The 19774-nt window shown below is 40.9% G+C and overlaps 1 protein-coding gene across 1 annotated transcript in view; it reads right to left on the bottom strand.

Annotated features, from left to right (window-relative positions):
* The window catches only part of cacna1c (calcium channel, voltage-dependent, L type, alpha 1C subunit), a 1035639-nt gene that overhangs the window by 218056 nt on the left and 797809 nt on the right, over positions 1-19774 (bottom strand). Inside the window, exons 28-29 of the mRNA XM_080190924.1 lie at positions 18896-19054; positions 16175-16285 (exon numbers count right to left, since the gene is read on the bottom strand). Coding sequence (XP_080047050.1) covers positions 16175-16285; positions 18896-19054 — 270 coding nt within the window. The remainder of the gene's footprint in view (positions 1-16174; positions 16286-18895; positions 19055-19774) is intronic.

Raw genomic sequence — 19774 nt, 5'->3', positions numbered from 1 at the left:
TGAATCAGGGTGTTAGGACCTGCTCCAACGGAACTCATTTCTTCCTATCTTGACTCTGTCCTGTCTCCCCGGTCAAGTCTTTTCGAATCTACATTTGTGATTCCACTGAACCCCTACATCATGTCATTTTTAGCTGTCTGGTTCTAACCACCTCTTTTTCACTACAGACATCTATTCCCTCTATATCTTTATCCCCTACTGAGGCCTTTATGCTTCTTTCTTGAGCAGAGGCCCAAACAATGCCCATCCATCACCATGATCCTCTGCCTGGCTGAACCTGATCTGTAACTCGAAATTTTCTACTTTAACTTGCAAATAAAAGGTTTGATCATGGATACTTGCATAGGCCCCAGTCATGCTATCTTCTTGTGGGTTACGTGGAATACCCCTCGTTCCAGTCCTAGTCAGATGCGTTCCTGCAACTTTTTCTGTTACATCGATGACTGTGTTGGTGCTGCTTCATGTTCTCGTCTGGACCTGGAAAAATTTATTGATTTTTGCTTGCAATTTCCACCCTTCTTTCACCTTCACATAATCCATTTCAGATACTTCACTTCTTTGACCTCTCTATCTCCATTTTCAGTGATAGACAGACGACCAATATTGATTACAATCACACTGACTCCTACAGTTACCTCCACTACAGCTCCTGACACCCTGCTTTTAATAAAGAATCCATCACATTCTCCCAGTTTTTCTGTTTCTGTCACATCTATTCTGATGATGCCACTTTCGAAAATGGAACTTCTGACATGTCTGCATTTTCCTTAACCAAGGTTTCTCCCCTACTTCGATTGACAGGGCACTCATCTGGGTTCGACCCATTTCCCACACCTCTTCCATCACCCCTTCCTCTCCCTCCCAGAACCATAAGTGGGCCACTCTTGTCCTCACTTTCCCCAACCAATCTCTGCCATTTTCGTCAATTCCAGCATGATGCCATCACAAAACACATCTTCCTCTCACCCCTCTGTCAGTGTTCTGCAGGAACCCTGGCCCATTCTTCTGACACGCTCAACTCCCCATCCCTTTCCCATGGCACTTTCCTTTAAAATCAGAGAAAGTGCACCACCTGCCACTTAACCTTCTCCCTCCTCACCATTCAAGGCTCAAAACACTCCTTTTAGGTTAAGCTATATTTAATTTGAACCTCCTTCAATTTGGTTTATTGCATTTGTTCTCCAAATGTGTTCTCCTCTACACTGGGGAGACTAAATACACACTGGGTTACGTCCTTTTGAGGAACACCTTCATTCAGTTTACAAGCATGATCCCAACCTTTCTGTTATTTGCCATTTTAACTCAGCACCTTACTCTCAAGCCCACATGACTGTCCTTGGCCTGTTGTAATGCTCTAGTGAAGCCTAGTGCAAGCTGGAGAAGCAGCATCTCATCTTCTGGTTAGACACATTAAAGCCCTCAGGTCTCAACACTGAATTTCACAAATGTATACTGTGACCTTTCTCCCCCATCTTAACCCTTTTTTTAATTTTCCATACATTTTTGTCTCAATACAAAAACACTCTTTCCCTCTTCCCCACACTTAATCACCTATCTTTTGTTCTTAAGTTTGCTATACTTTTGCTGCGATTTCTTCCACCTATAGTATAGTATCAAACAGATGTTCCCTCTTTCAGTTTTGATGAACAGCTAAACGGATTCAAAACATTAAATCTGGTTTTTGCTTTTAGGCTAGTGTTAAACATCTCAGCACAATGCAGAGAGGAAAATATGAGAGAAATGCACACTCCTGTTTGAATCCAGCTAATGTTGCATTAATTTGAATTGAAAACTAAACATGCAAGTTCTACAACAATCCTCCACATCCAATCTTCCTTTCTACACAGTGTCCTTGTAGTAAAGTGCTAAGTCCACCTATGTGTCCCTGATATAATGCAAGGTAGTTATTTGCTGCATAAATGACTTTGTATTTGAGTTGCACAGCAGATTCAATTTTAAAGGTTGTTTCCATGATTCCATATTTTTCCAATGTGTAAATAACTTCCATTTTGTTAAAAGGGTATTTTCTTCAGGAAAAGGTGGACATTTTATTTTTATTGCTATAAATGTGGAATGCTGCGTTAAAATATACCATCAAATCATATGTACATGTTGATGTTGTGCTACAAAATAACATGTTACTCTTAAGGCTCCTTTCCTTTTCCAAATAAAGAGTGATTTTCAAATTGATCGCTATGAACAATCAAACTCTTTAATAACGAACAGCTTGTTTGCTGATATTTGAGTATACTCTTGTCAATTCTTGGATGGACCTCTGGAAGAGATGCTATTTTTCCTGCTATAGCTCACTGTTTTATGGTATGATTTCAACTGCAAGCATTTAAAGTCTAATCATGTCTTTTCCACTAAGCAGAAGCAAGTCTGCAGCTGGTCTGTAAAATTGGATATTAAATTTGGAGTGTGACAGATATCAAATATTTAAATATTAAAATGAAATTGCATTCTTTTATGTTGGCAGTTAGATCTCATTATTCATCTCCAAATTACCAGACAGTAAATTTAACATCCTATGAATTCATGCAAGAAATCTGACATGTAACAATCTTAGCTCAATTGCTGTTCTGCAGCATAGGTCTTCACAACATTTAAATTTATAAGCGGGAAAAAAGGGAATGAACAGGGCCACTGATACATGGTTATAAATAACTAAGTCAAATTCCAATTTTTAATAAATGGGATTCTAAAATTTTTAACATATATTTTACATATTGCATTCTGGTCATTTTTGTGAAAATGCACAAATGACTAGTTTTGATGAGGAAAACTGATGAAGAACATTGCTACATGTTAAGATATTTGACATTTAGCCCATTGCTACAAAATATTGTGAGTGAAATTCAGTATCAAAACAATCTGAGGGAACTTTCTGGCAAGATTCAGACTATTTAGTCTCTCTTGATAGAACAACATCCTAGGAATTAGCCTGGTGAATCTCCTTTGGACTGCCTTCAACGTTACTATATATTTTTAGAAAGGGGGCCAAAACTGTATGCAGTATTCTAGGTGAGGCCTCATTGACACCCTGTACAATTGAAACAAACCTCCCTATTCTTAAATACCAATGCCTTTGCAATGAAAGGCCAAAATGTCATTTGTCTTCTTAATTACTTGTTGGACCAGCCTGCTACCTTTTTGTGATTTATGCATTAGAACAGCTAGATCCCTCTGTACTTCACTCACCTGCATTTAGATAATAATCTGTGTTTTTTTACGTCACCCCAAAGTGTATAACCTCATACCTCTCCACATTAAACTCCATTTGCCAGGTTTCACCCAGTCACCCAATCTGTCTATATCCCGTGGCAGAATCACAATATCCACATCACAACACGTCCTTCCAGCTATCTTCGTAAGAACAGTAAATTTTGGAAACCTTACATTCTGGGGGATGATTCTCCAATCCCTTCAGATGGTTGGCGGGAATTCCGATGATCCAATAAATAGGGCATCGGCTGAAAATTGGGATTCCTGATGGACAAGAGAGCACTCAGGATTCACCTGTCAGCCCTGATCGGGCTCCTACCAATAATAATGTGTGATGATACAGTATCTTTAAGAAATGTATTTTCATTATGGTTCATGTGAAGGGTTTGTTTAAGAGCCCACTCTGTTTAAATGGTTCTAATCTGCCTGCTCCAGATGGCCCACATGCTGAGAATGGAGAATAATTGATCCTAGATATTGGGGTGTTTGTTTTAACCTCAACTAATGCATAAATGACTGGTCTTGATGTTGTCCCCTGGAATTTCAAAGTAAGGTTTGTTTAACTTGATTGATAAGAGCAAGTCATGTGTTAATGGGAGGAGCTAAGCTTACAGACACAAGCAGACAGTTTTCTGCTTGGGTATGCAAGGAGCAGGAGGTGTTTTTTTCTCACTGTGGAAACTGTATTTGGGACCTATTAAAATATAAATATCCTTTTGCAGACTTGAGGACTAGTAGCCCGTGCACCAGTACATAAAATGGTTGTTTGCTGACTGATCTTGGAAAGGAGTTTACGGTTATGTTGAATATTGCTTAAATTGGAACTAATAAAGTAGCAGTTAAGAATAGTATGTTATCATTAAATATTTTAGTTGGTAAAAGTTACATCAATTCTTTTTGGTATAGTTAAACTATACTGTTAAATAAAGTTTGCTTTGATAAAAGGTTCCCAGTGGGTCAATAGAATCACAATTGAAACTTTATCCTCATACTGTCAAAATCAAAAATAATTGGGAAATGGTCTAACTTCACAATATACCTTGGAGTTTCTGATCTGGTCCCTTACGTGTGCATATCCACTAAACTGAATAACCTAAATTAACCCCCCTCCTCCCTCAGACTCTCTCAATCAACCTCCCTTCAGGCCAAGAACCTTAGCAATGGCAATTGTGCACTGCCCCCGGGTAACCCTGGCCTGGTGCTCTGGGCCCCAAGGGGGGTTGAGAAGCTAGGTCTGGTGGTCATTTGCCTCTCTGCTGCTTCAATTCTGCACAGGAAGGGACCCTCAAGGATCCTAGGGGTTGAGCAGCTTGGGGTGGGCATGAGGTTGACTTCACCACTCCCCTCCAGGATGAGGGTGCTATGGTTGAACTGCCTACTCTAGCCTGGCAGACCTAAAGATCATCCCAGCAGGGTGATTCCATATGGCCCTGTGATCTATTTCTGCATTCTTGCCTGTCATAGAATCATAGAAACCCTACAGTGCAGAAGGAGGTCATTCGGCCCATCAAGTCTGCGCTGACCACAATCTCACCCAGGCCCTACCCCATTTTCCAACATATTTACCTGCTAATCCCTCTGATCTATGCATGGCCAATCAACCTAACCTGCACATCTTTGAACTGTGGGAGGTAACCGGAACACCTGGAGGAAACCCTTGCAGACACGAGGAGAATATGCAAACTCCACACAGACAGTGACCCAAGCCAGGAATTGAACCCAGGTCCCTGGAGCTGTGAAGCCGCAGTGCTAACCACTGTGCTACCATGCTGCCCAGTTGTGCAAATTCTGAAGTGGCAAGGTGCTTTAACCTCCATGCCCCCAGTCACCTGACAGGATTTTAAATCATTGCAACAATCTTTCGGCAGCAGAGATTTTCCTTTTCTCCCTGCTAGAACTGCAGGTGAGAGCTGACCCCAATGAAGTCCTCCAACAGGCAGAGATGTCAATTTCACAGGGGGTGGGGATTTCCAATCTGCTCAGCTGTGCACTCAACTCCAGTATAGGCAAACGGCTTTGATTTCAAATTTGCTGAGGGTTCCCACTTGAAGCCTTTGATCTGTAACAAGTTCAATGCCCGGTGCCTTGTAAAATATTTAGTTGTCAGATGAATGAATGTCTATCTTGCCGCAGCCACCTGTGTTTATTTTGATTTCCCTTCATGGTTGAATGTACCTCAAGTACTCTACTGAACCTGACTGCAATATTGACAGCCTAAAAATGCTGGGTAGACTGGAACTCCCCCCTATTCTGCCCGTGCCCTCCCCATCCTGCCCTATCCCTTGCCACTTTGTATATCCTGCTTTTCAATTTAACATTTTCCGTGACCTCCTTTATTAATCACGGATTTTGCCTCTTCCTAGTGGAATCCCTCTTTTCGATTGGGATGAACTCTTGTTGAGCATTTTGGTTCAGCTGTTTGAATATCACCACTCCTCATCCACTGGCCTAATCTTAGTTTATTTACCCAGTTTACCTTAGACAATGCCTCCTCCCTCATACCATAATTATTGCTCTTATTTAAGTTGAAGACACTGTTTGTGGATCTACGGCATTCACCTGAGCACTCTGAGTACTCTGAACAGAGAACATCTCTTTTAATAAAACCTGTTGTCTGATAGTTTGAATCTGTCTGTACAAACCATGTTCTTTTCTTTTTGTTAAAACCCCAACTGCTAACATTGTTGTGACATTACATTTATAGTAACCCTAAACAAATATTCCCCATTCATTGGATGAACGAGGGCAGCACAGTGGTACAGTGGTTGGTACTACTGCCTCACAGTGCCAGGAACCTGGGTTCAATTCCGGCATTGGGTCACTGTCTGTGGAATTTGGAGTCTGTGTGGGTTTTTCTCCGGGTGCTCTGGCTTCTTCCCACACTGCAAAGAGTTGGGTTGATTGGACATATTAAATTGTCCTTAGTATCAAGGGGATTAGGAGGGTAGATACCTGGGGTTACAGGATAGGGCCAGGTTGGATTGTTGTCGGTGCGGCCTCGATGGGCCAAATGGCCTCCTTCTGCATCGTAGGATTCTTTGAAAACTTGCTATTATTCTCAATTATAAGCTTCTCCTTTCCCTCCTGCCAAAGAACAGAATTTTAAAACTTATTTATTAGTTACCAGTAAGGCTAACATTAAGACTGCAATGAAGTTACTGTGAAATTCCCCCAGTTGCCATACTCCGGCGCTAGTTCGGGTCAATGCATCTGATCAGCACGTCTTTCAGATTGTGGGAGCAAACTGGAATACCTGGAGGAAACCCATGCAGATACAGGGAGAAGGCGCAAATTCCACACAGACAGTGACCCAAGAAAGGAATTGAATCAGGGTCCCTGGTGCTGTGAGGCAGCAGTCCTAACCATTGTGCCATTGTGCCGCCCAGAGTACAGAGCACTGGAGAGAGGGAGAGAGATTGATGTAGGGCTCCAGCCATCTTGCATTTAGCAGCTGCAGAGGAGATGGTGCTGTAGATGAGCAGCATCTTGCTGCACCTGTGAGCAGATATAGGAGGTGGGAGATCCCTGCTATCTGATGACAGAACTAAATATCATACAGCACATGGCATACAACATTCAGTCATGCTGACTTGATGTCAACAGCAAACAAAGGGATGATCATACTTGTAATGATAACTTCTAGTCTTTTTTTGCATTTGTTCTTCAGATGTGAGTGTTCCTAGCAAAGACAACATTTGTTGCTGAATCCTAATTGCCCTTGAGCAGGTATGGCTTGCTAAACCAGATTAGATGGCAGTTAAAAACTAACAGCAGACCAGACTGAATAAGAACAGCAGATTCCTGTCCTGAAGGACAGTAGTGAATCAGGTTTGAATGATAATATGATCTGGCTTATGATCATTATTAATGAGATCAGCATTTTTTTCACATATTTATTTAACTGAAATTTAATTTCCCCCAGATGCCTTGGTAGGATTTGAACATGTTTATCCAGAGAATTCATCTGGGCTGCTTGATTGCTAGTCCAATAATCTTACTGTTATCCTTCCATGCCCTATCTAGGTAGTACTTATTCATGGATATGCAAATATCAGCCAAGGTTCTGACTTCAACTCCTTAGAGTAGCTCAGGCCTTGAGCATACACTATCAAGGGCTCAAAAGAACAAATTAACCAGGAGTCCTTTAAGCCTGCTGCACCGTTCAATAAGATCATGGTTGATCTGACTGTAACCTCCTGTCTACTACCAGATTATCAAAAATCCATCTAACTCTGCTTTGAAAACATTCAAAGACTCTGCTTCCACTGTATTTTGAAAATGGGAATTCTAAAGATTCACTACTGTCTGAGAGAAAGAAACCTTCTCATCTCTATCTTAAATGGGCTACCCCTAATTTTTAAACAGTGAGTCCTAGTTCTTGAGCATTGGTTCAGGCATTAGCTTAGTCACACACATCTTGGTAGGATCAATGAGAGATATAGAACATAGAACATTACAGCGCAGAACAGGCCCTTCGGCCCACGATGTTGCGCCGACCAGTTAAAAAGCAATGACCCTCTAACCTAAACCAATCCCTTTCCATCCATAAACCTATCCACGGATCTCTTAAACGCCCCCAAACTAGGCGCATTGACAACTGCATCAGGCAGGGCATTCCAATCCCTCACCACCCTCTGGGTAAAGAACCTACCCCTGACATCCGTCCTATAACTACCACCCCTTAATTTAAAGCTATGCCCCCTCGTGCTAGCTTTCTCCATCCGAGGAAAAAGGCTATCACTGTCCACCCTATCTAAACCTCTAATCATCTTATATGTTAATAAGAACATAAGAACATAAGAAATAGGAGCAGGAGTAGGCCATCTAGCCCTTCGAGCCTGCCCCACCATTCAATAAGATCATGGCTGATCTGTCGTGGCTCAGTTCCACATTCCTGCCCTCTCCCCATAACCCTTAATCCCCTCTCTTATCAAAAACCCATCAACCCATGTCTTAAAAATATTTAGCGAGGTAGCCTCCACCACTTCAACGGGCAGAGAATTCCAGAGATTCACCACCCTTTGAGTGAAGAAGTTCCTCCTCAACTCCGTTTTAAATCACCCCCCCTTTATCTTGAGGCTGTGCCCCCTAGTCCTACTATCCTTTCCGAGCGGGAAGAGTCTCTCCACCTCTATCCTATCCATCCCATTCATCATCTTATACGTCTCAATGAGATCTCCCCTCATTCTTCTAAACTCTAACGAGTACAAGCCTAATTTATTCAGCCTCTCCTCATAGCTCAACCCCCTCAACTCCGGCATCAGCCTAGTAAACTTCCTCTGCACTCCCTCCAAGGCCAAAATATCCTTGCGTAAGTACGGGGCCCAAAACTGCACACAGTACTCCAGCTGCGGCCTCACCAATGCCCTATACAGCCGCAGCAAGACCTCCCTACTTTTATATTCAATCCCCCTCGCTATGAAGGCCAGCATCCCATTCGCCTTCCTGACCACCTGCTGCACCTGCAAGCTGGGTTTTTGCGACTCATGCACAAGGACCCCGAGGTCCCTCTGCACCGTCGCCTGCTGCAGTTTTTCGCCGCGTAAGTAATAGTCCTTCCTACCATTATTCCTACCAAAGTGGACCACCTCGCACTTGCCAACATTAAATTCCATTTGCCATTTCCTGGCCCATTCGCCCAGCCTATCTAGATCCTTCTGCAGACTCTCCACACCCTCCGCACAATTTGTTTCAATAAGGTCCCCTCTTAGCTGCCTTCTTTCTAACGAAAACAACCTCAAATCCCTCAGTCTCTCCTCATAGGACCTCCCCTCCATACCAGGCAACATCCTGGTAAACCTCCTCTGCACCCTCTCCAAAGCCTCCACATCCTTCCTATAATGTGGGGACCAGAACTGCACACAATACTCCAAGTGCGGCCACACCAGAGTTTTGCACAGTTGCAACATGACGCTGCGGCTCCTAAATTCAATCCCCCTACCAATAAACGCCAAGACACCGTATGCCTCCCTAACAACCTTATCTACTTGATTCCCAACTTTCAGGGATCTATGTACACATACACCTAGATCCCTCTGTTCATCCACACTATTTAGAGTCCTACCGTTAGCCCTATACTCTACACATCTGTTATTCCTGCCAAAGTGAATTACCTCACACTTTTCCGCATTAAACTCCATCCGCCACCTCTCAGCCCAGCTCTGCAACTTGTCCAAGTCTCTCTGTAAACTATGACACTCTTCCTCACTGTCTACCATACCTCCGACTCTGGTGTCATCAGCAAATTTACTAATCCACCCAACTATACCCTCATCCAGATCATTTATAAAAATTACAAACAGCAGTGGCCCCAAAACAGATCCCTGAGGCACACCACTTGTAACTGAACTCCATGATGAATACTTACCATCAACCACCACCCTCTGTCTCCTATCTGCTAGCCAATTCCTGATCCAATTACCTAAATCACCCTCAATCCCATACATCTGCATTTTCTGCAGAAGCCTTCCATGGTGAACCTTATCAAACGCCTTACTAAAGTCCATATATACCATGTCAACTGCCTTACCCCCATCCACCTCTTTGGTCACTTTCTCAAAGAACTCAATAAGGTTAGTAAGGCACAACCTACCCTCCACAAAACCATGCTGACTTTCTCCAATCAATTCATTACTCTCTAAATAACTATAAATCCTATCCCTAATAATTTTTTCTAAAACCTTGCCCACAACAAAAGTAAGACTCACTGGTCTATAACTCCCGGGGAAGTCTCTGTTCCCCTTCTTAAACAATGGGACAACATTCGCTATCCTCCAACCTTCTGGCACTACACCTGTGGCCAACGACGACCTGAAGATCAGAGCCAGAGGCTCTGCAATCGCCTCTCTTGCCTCCCAGAGAATCCTAGGGTAAATCCTGTCTGGCCCAGGGGACTTATCTATTTTCAAACCCTCAAGAATATCTAGCATATCCTCCTTATCAACTGCAATACTGTCCAGTTTACAACCCTATAGTTGGGTTTTTTTACCCAGTGGCTTACATTTCACATTTGAGCAATATTAAGCTCTACTTAGCTGATCACAGATGCTGTGTTTCCAGAATCATAGATGAAAAGGATAATTATCAAGCAGAGAACTTGGAATGTATTAATAAGACTGCCAAGTGCAATGTCCATGACTGCAAAGAGTTGGAGGAGGCTGCTCTGAACAGAAATGGGGTGTTGCCTGTTAAATCCCAGGGTCGAAAACATTCTGTGAAGTCAGCCTAGACTCGGAGGGCAATCTTATCATTGCACTCCACCAGCCAATGGGTGGGGTAAGATTATGGGAGAAATCAGGTTCACAACCTATTTATCACCTCCTGCGATCGTACCGGCACTGGATAACCTCACGCCCATTTTCGCTCAAGGCTGAATAAATTTTTTAAATTTATATATAACAAATGGAATTAGCGAGCCTGGGAATTTATTGTCCATGCTTACCTGCCTCTGTGGGAAGGGGGGTGCACCTTGGGCAGTGAAAGCTTGGCACCAGGCAGGGTGGAGCGGGGCCTTCATTGAGTGCAGATTTGGACTCACCCAAAAAATGGATCAGAAACTCTCCTATTTTCATACTCGTCCTGGACTCAAAATTGTTTTCATTAAGTTTTACATTTGATTTTGGCTTGGATGAGCATAAGGTACTCCAGCTATCATTCAAGTGACCTGCTAGGAGGCTTTTATCAAAGTTTATTTAAGAACACAATTAAAATATAACAAAAGGGATTAGTGTAACTTTTACCAATTACAAAACTTAAGCATAGTATAACTCCTAACGGCTAGCAATCTCTGTTGTTCTGAGTTAATCCCCATCCCACAAAGATGCACCTGTCTTCAGACTTCGCACAAAAAGCAAGTATTATCACGTAATGTTGGATTTTCAGCTTTGTAACACTATGTAAAGAAATTTAGGCCAGCTGCTTGCAAAGAAGAATATCCTCAAAACTACCAAATTTTAGTGAAGTAAACTTAATATTGGGCAGCTTCCAAAATCAGCCACATGGGGAACAGAACCTCAACTCCAGAGAGAGGGAAAACACTGCTGTCTGTCTCAGCTTCAAGCCACTTCTGAAAGCAAAATTAAAAACTGAGCTTTTCTGTGCAGCATAGCTGTCCCTAGCCACACAACATGCCCTATTAATCAGCCCCAAACAAGCTCCACCCTCCAATCCTAAGAGACCATTAAAACCATAGAACGTTGTATTAGTTCAGATTAAAATCAACATGATATCAATTATACTGCCTCAGAAACAATAAAGGACACTGGCTACAATCAACACGGTGCCAACAAATTGCCAAGGACCGTAGAAACATCCTGAAGAGAAACATGATTAAAATACATTTCTTAATGGCACAGGATCATCACATTTCACATACCATTGCAATCATGTCTTCCTCCTTGAACAGAGTGGCCAAATATATGGAACATCAAACAAGGCAATAAATGTATTGCAGGCTTTCAACACTGGCTTGCAGGTTCTCGATACCACTTTAAATTGGAAAATGATAACATAACTTTGGCCATTCAGTTTCTCATTGATTTGAAGAAAAGTATTCTCAGCATAGTGATAGCAGTGAAATTCAGCTAAGAAATGAGAGAGGTGATGGTAAAAGGGGACCTTGAAATGGAGATTCATTTACCTCTCAGCCTTTGCACCCTATTTCTTCATTCAGTAACTGATATGCTCCCATGTGCTCCAGTGACCTAGTCTGACCCTGCACAAATGCTAGTGGAGCAGTCTTTGGCAGGCCTCTCATGGGCTCTAAAAGCCAGAGGACATTGGCCAAAAGCAACTCAACAGAGCAGAGATAGAAACAGTATGTCTCTACCTCCACTCAAGCCACAGGGTTGCACTAGGTAAATATTTTAGCAATGAGAAAAATCATAGTTGAAAAAGTTATGCACATGAGTGTCTTACAAATTGTTATATTTTGATTTTTTTTTCATTTGAAGCTCAGAAAAACTATTGATTTGCACTAATTTCCAGTCTTGCCCACTCCTGGTTGTTGGTTGCTAAGTGATCTGATTGGTGACCAATGGGAAAATCTGATTTGATGGCAAACATTGGTGACATGTGGAAGGGATGCTTCATCATCTGCAGGACTACTTGGTTGTAGTGGCATTAGGGGGAGAGAAATTGCTTTTGATCAGGGCATCCAGGCAGTAATGTGTGCTGCTGGTGGAGCATTGCCCTCATCATCCTCCACCTCCTCACCTTCTTTCTCCTCCTTAGAATGCCCGGAAGAGGCTCTGCATCTTGGTCCTCCTGGAGTTTGAAACATTGCTAGGGGATTTTCACAGTAACTTTATTGCTGTGTTAATATAAACCTACTTGTGACTAATAAATAAACTTTAACTTTACTGCTGCTTGACAATGTTTGGTAAAGTATATCACATCACAGTACTTTGCAACTCTAGCTGGTGCATAGTGAAGAGTGTCTCAGGATCAATCTAAGCATCTAAAACACACCTTTAGTGTACTGATGGCTTCTTTGAAGACATATCTGCTGGTTATATGACATTTACTATAGTGCTCCTGGGTCTCATTCCACAGGTCGCTAAGAGGGGTCATCAACTAAATTTTGACTAGGTATCCTGAGTCACTGAGCAGTCAGTGGCAACTATTTCCTGGTATGAAGGGTAGATGCTGCAGAACAAAAAGATCCTTGTGCTTGAGAATATTAACAATGATTTTTGGGGTAGTACACTAGCTGCAGATTAATGGAGAGGAAGCCCTAGTGGTCAACAAACACCTCTAAGTGATATATAAATGTCTTAATTGCCACATATGTGCAGTCAATGATCAACTGCATCTGTGGGAAACAGCAAACACTAGCTCATTCATTTTGACTGCCATCAATATAGGCAAAGGGGACCTAATTGCCAGCCCTAACAATCAGTCACCTGTAATAAAGTAGAAAATGTTGAAAATACTTAGCAGGTCAGACAGCATCTGCGGAGAGATGTGGAGTGAACAGTTCAGGTCATGGATGGCTTTTCATCGAGCTCATCAAACATTAAATCTGTTTCTCTCCAAAGGTGCTGAGTGACCTGCTGTGTATTTACAGCATTTTCTATTTTTATTTCAGATTTCCAGCATTGGTAATGTTTTGTTTTGGCATCAATCACCCATTGTCTGCATCTTTTGTGCTGCCAACTGAGATCCTGCAAATGTCTCTAGCAAAGACCTGGAAGAATCCAGCTGTAAACAAGTTGAGGATGGTGATGAATTAGACAGCCGCTGGTAAAGCTAACAGTAGGTCATGTTTCAAAAAGCTGCACATGTCTGCCATCACCTGACTCATGATTCTGAATCTTCTGAGGCATGTCAAAGGAACTCTACCTCTAGATCCTGTGTGATGGGTTTGGCCTCTTTCAAAATGCACCTTTCTATATTTTTGCTGCTCCACTCCCTGTTGCTGAACTACAGGTCTGTGATCGGCAGGATACTGCTGGAAGTGTCACCTGTCACATTGGTCCTTATCTCAGATCCAATCTATGGCAGAATACGTGGGGCCAATCTTGATCTGATAGCTTAAACCTCCAAAATGCAGACAAGATCTCGACACCTCCAAATTATTGAAAAAGCCTCAAAAATGTGCAAAGTAACCTCTTAGCAAAAGTGCTATGAACAAAACCTTACTCACAAACAGGCAAAAAAAAGTAGTGAGTACTAACTGTGCACTGGCATATTGCTATTTTAGTCAGGGTCTATGTCAGGAAGCAAGAGTGATCTTCCGACATTTTAGCTGGGAAAGGAGATTGGGTGAGAAAACGTCCTACAAGATAAATCATTGTATTTTCCTTGTGGGATTAGAGGAAGCAGAAATATTCTTCTGGTCCCCACAAAGAAGATATTTCCATATTCCCCCAACCCCCACAACCTTGATTACAAGGCCCTCTCAAACTTTCTCCCTGCAACTTGTTTGTGTACTGGGGGCAGTCCTTCAGTCCCAGGGAGCGATCTCCTCCTGCGGCTTGATAATGTACTGGTTAGTGTCTAATTCACACCTGTTCCAAACAAGAGATATATGCAGACAAGACTAAAAGTTAAAATATTCAGGCCAAATATTGCCAAGAAGTGCTGCTCACATCAATCCCACTTTCTCATTCCCAACCTGAGTTAAAATTTAGATGTGGAGATGCCAGCGTTGGACTGGGGTAAACACAGTAAGAACTCTCACAACACCAGGTTAAAGTCCAACAGGTTAGTTTGGTAGCAAACACCACTAGCTATTGGGGCTTTGCCCCTTTGTCAGGTGAGTGGGGAGTTCTGATCACAAACAGGGCACATAAAGGCACACACTCAATTTACAGAATACTGATTAGAATACGAGTCTTTACAGCTAATCAAGTCTTAAAGGTGCAGACAATGTGTTATCACACAGAACTTATGGAGAGAAACAGATTTAATGTTGCAGGTCGATGAACTTGATGAATGTGAATGCTATCTCCACTCACATTGTCTGTACTTTTAAGACTTGATTAGCTGTAAAGACTCGCATTTCAATCAGTATTCTGTAAATTGAATGTGTGCCTTTATATGCACTGTTTGTGATCAGAACTCCCCGCTCACCTGACAAAGGAGCAAAGCCTGAAAGCAAGTGGCATTTGCTACCAAATAAACCTGTTGGACTTTAACCTGGTGTTGTGAGACTTCTAACTGCATTAAAATTTGGAGCCAGTTTTTCTTACAAAGAGATCTTCACTAGAAATACTTGAACCAAGTTTACTTATCAAAACAAAGTTTTAGAAGCATCAATGTCCCAGCCACTGGTGTGCTTAATACTGCTCAACAGCTACTTATGGCATAATATCCTCTGAGTGGTTATGATTAGAAGGAAGGTATCTTAGAATTGTGTATATCATCAGCACTTGATTTTATTTCAAGTGCAAATCCCTGCTTTTGAGACCATCAAAACAAGATTAGTTTAAAATAGGGACCACAGTGTGCTTTATATATACCAAAAGTATCACAATGTGCCTCACTTTATTGTACAAAGATATTGTCTGCATAAGCTTGTATATAATTTTTAACAAGAATTAAAGATTTAAACTGTATTTTTGTATTTTCTTGTGAGCTTTGGCCAACATGCAATTTACCCCTTAGCATAATGGGAAATAAGTTTAATTAGACAGACCACATTCTTCTGAAACAATGAAGCATAGAGCGAATACACTATTATCAGGGGCAGGCCAGAAAGCTACAAGTAAACAAGGTTATTGAAATGTATAGAAAGATTCAGCTTCTAGTTGTAATTAATAGCTGAAATTCAACCTCCACTGATAAAGGGACAGAAAACAGACCTGATTCGCAGGACTGCAGGTGTTAGGGGGCAACCTTTGAACCAACCAGATTTGTGTAGGTAAGGTTACTAGGCCGCAGGGAGAAAGAACATCTGGGTTTGGTTGGTCAATAAATTCCTAATGCTACTGGGAAGTGGAATGCTATTGGCCAAAGTTCATAAAGTGTATTAATGTAATTGGACTATCCAGCTTGGATCACAAGTTGAGTGGGAGCATCAAATCTTCAGAAATGTATGTATGTTGTACTTATGTAATGTAAGCTCAGAGAGAAGTTGGAATCCTCTGAGTATCTCTCTCCCAATGCATTGGTCAAATGAAGAAATTCTTTAACTGCAAATTGTCTTTCCTAAGTCATTGTGTTTGCTGAAGTTGGTTGAATAAAAGACGTCCTGAGAAAATCCCCTTACAAGTACCAATATGCAAACCCTCAATGTGGAAAGCTTTGGGGTACAGAATGCTGAATCAGGTCATTTTCTACTTAGTATCACGAGACAATACAAAATTATTACAGAGACAAACTTAATAATTATGCATCTGTATTTACCATGTATCTGACGGTGTTTTAATAGTACATTTTTTTCCTCAGGCAAGTTAATTAATGATTGAAGTTAGAAAAGATAGGAAAAAATATTTGCAATACATACTCTGGGCTTGAATGCAATTAACTTCAAAATCATTTCAACTGTGAAGAGTCCAGTGAAGAGCATATTAAGTACATCCATGGCTTGACTAAAGGTGTGTGCCTGGCCGTGATGCTTATAAAAAAGAAACAAAAAATTAGATAACAATTCAGGAGTTCATTAGAACTAAAAACTTCACTATTACTAGAGTAGTTTACTTTTTAAAAATGTATTTCACTATTTTGGGACCCAAGGATTTGGTTTAAGTGCTTTTAATTTTCAATGAGCAAGTTATGCTTACAACAGGATGCCTTCTCTCAGCAAAGACATTTTCTGTGTCTTGTTGTTAGAATTTTGCCATCTTCATTACCTTTTTGCATACTGAGTAAATAGGAACTAATAAACAGACCAGTTGCTGAACAAGTAAATTAATATTTAAATTGAGTACAAAGGTCTGCAATTAGGAGATTCATATCGCACAATTTTACTTCACATTTTTTAGTAATGCCCTTCAGCAAAAGGCAATAATAGTTATCCAAATGAGCAAACATTGAAATGAAACTCCACACTGGTAAAACTAAGTTTTCAGTTCCAGAGAAGGTTGTTCTGCAATAATTAAGAATTATGACCATTAAAACCTTACTTATGCCTGAATGCACCAATCCCAACATTTTCTTTCAGTTTACGGGTAACTAATGAGTAAGTACAGCAACTTCACACATTTACATGGATTTCAATGCCTATTAAACAGCAGCTTCTAGACTTTTGCATTTATCTACGCAACGTATGAACTCCAAAATAACAGTGAACTCTGAAAGTCTCCAGAATGGTAGAAGGCAATCTTGATGGTTCAAGATCTTTTATCGTCCAGCAATTCCTGTGTTCCTATGGGTGGTGACAATATTATATTGCTTTCACGCAATTTCTTTAACCCTCCACCAACAGAGCAAGCTGCCAGAGAAATCAGCGTCCAAATTCTGGACAATGGTGATGGAGGAATGGGTCCTGAAATATAATATTATGATTAAAGTGTGTACAATTTACTGGAGGATATTGAACTTTGAAAACAGTCTAATCCCCCTTACTCTCCCAAAAAGGGAAAGTATCAACTTCACTGCTAAATCAATGGCGGGATCTTGAACCAACCTTAGAGTGCCAACCGGAGGCAGTGCCAGGATGGGCCTGACAGGAAGCTTATTTGGGCTCATTTATTTGTGGAGAGGAGCGGCACTGAGGGGTGGGGTGGGACGGGAATGCCATTGATGATCGTGGTGGGGTAAGGATGAGGATCCCTCCACCAACAGAGCAAGGATGTCAGCTGAAAAAGAATTTTGTTGCTAACCATCAAAACATGTACTTTGAACCCTCAATAGGCCAGATGAAGGTTTCAGTGTTTTAAAGCAGCCATTATTTGTGCTATAGCGAGGAAGTCTGCCTTCCACAAGAGGGTGTACAAACTTACTGGGTGATATATAGCATGGATAGATATATTCTTTGCTGATCTTACAAGTGAGTTGCATATACCCATCATAAGTGTACATTTGAAGTCATAATATTCAATTATAAGCAATAGTGCTGATTACTACATAATTGTAATTAACCAATTACAGCCACTATATGCTTGTCCAATAATTATTAATCACTAATTAAACACAAAACACACCTACATGGGTACCTCATCTAAATATGACATCTGCTGTTGTGGCTGTCAGAGTTCTCACATCCCAACCAACCCCCCTGTGTTCTTTGGCCAGCTTGTTTGTACAGACCATCTGTAAGTGTGAGAAAATATTTATAGCAGCTTCCCAGGGAACTCTGTGCTGTACTTAATTCACAGGAAAATTCTGTTGCATTCATGTTTTAGTGATTTTAACCCTTTCACCGGCAATGATTGTGGTGGAGGGTGATGGAGATGCTGACAATGATCATGGTGGGGGGCATGGGCATGCCAGTGATGATTTTTTGGGAGGTTGGGTGCATCGGAGTAAGCTTTGTGTTCCAATTGGGGCGCCCTTTAAAGATGGCACCCAATGTCAGTGCAGCTGGTCTTGATGGCTCGAAGAGTCTATGCCCTGCCAGAGTGATGATATAAACAACATCCACTTCTTTTTTTTCAGACTAAGAGGCTCAAAATCTGGAGAGAAAATTGGACCTGGAGAGCTTCACAGCAGTTTTCTTGCTAGAACTGACACTTCCAAATTCTGGTAAGATCACCTCCAATAAAACCACTTACAAAATGTGAAACATTGATTCAAATCTTCAGCACGTAAAGCATTGCCTGAGAACAACACAGACTGAAAGATCAGTTGTAAAGGGTTTAGTGCCCATTGCACAGCACACTTGATTTTCCCTCCATTTATGTTTGTTATAGAAAAAACAGTCGGGCTCTATTACTAGAGTGTGCTTCTCCTTACCCAATCTTTCTCTTTGTGCCCTGTGCAGGAGATACAATCTATCTGAATATCTCATAAATAAATAGCAGGCTAAGAAACAGGCTAACATAGTTTAATTGTATGAAATAATTTCAAATTCATTTAAGAAGAGTTTTATGCTAGGTGGATAATCTTCTACAAAGGATTTTTTAATCCGCAATGAAAAGCACCAAATGAAAATTGTTTCTCCAAATGCAATGACTGTAAAATTTCTTAGAATTGCTCTCACTCAACCGGTATTACTACACTGGAAGCATGTAGAAATCCCATTTAAACAAAGGTAACTAAATTCCCATAATTCTCTTTGTCCTACCTGCATTGCTAAGCAGATTGTGTTCAGCAGGATCAGAACAAACATCAGGTACTCGAAGTAGGTGGAATTTACGACATACCATACTTTATACTGGTAAGTGTTCTTTGGGATGTACCTCCGTAAAGGTCGAGCCTTGAGGGCATACTCCACACATTGGCGCTGTAAATGTTAGAAAATAAATTATTGTTTTATATAAGTATCATATTTTATACAAAAGGAATGTGGTATCTATTCACACTGTACAAAATTCAGTTTGAAAACACCAGTATTAATACTTAGTGATAACAACGGGTGAAAAATACTTAAGGTGGCACCATAGCCTTGATCTTTTATATGATAGTTTGTGTTGCTTTCAACCAAATATTTGAGTTCATATGATATTAAACTATTTGACTAAAGTTTCAATATCAACTCAACCCTAAAATATGTACTGCTTTGAAAATCAGATCCCAACCATAAGCCTTTGAACTTATTGATTTGTTTTTGTAAATTTCGTTCAGGATCATAGAATCATAGAGGTTTACGTGACATTTGGAAGTCATTCATACATAGAATTACATGGAATTATTGCATTGAATTGTATGTTTGTCACAACTAATACATATTGGCCTTCCCTCCTACTTAATCGAACTTATTTACAGAATCCTCTATTCCTTTCTCCCTCCTGTGCTAATCCAGTTTAAAAGCATTTATGGTATTCTCCCTAACTACTCAATCATTAGATTAATTATTAGATTAAGGACTATTTTACATTTATGTACCCTAGATGTGGAACCTTAACAGGTGGAAACATCTTTATTGTATCTACTATTTTAAACCTCTTAAGGATTTCTATGAGGTGATCCTTTACTTGAGATAAAAGCCGTGGTGGTAATGATT

Source organism: Carcharhinus amblyrhynchos, chromosome 6 (genome assembly GCF_965287045.1).
Source record: "Carcharhinus amblyrhynchos chromosome 6, sCarAmb.v2.hapA, whole genome shotgun sequence".
Lineage (NCBI taxonomy): Eukaryota > Metazoa > Chordata > Chondrichthyes > Carcharhiniformes > Carcharhinidae > Carcharhinus > Carcharhinus amblyrhynchos.
Note: the sequence above shows the minus strand (reverse complement) of the source record. Positions and strands in the feature narration are given on the sequence as shown.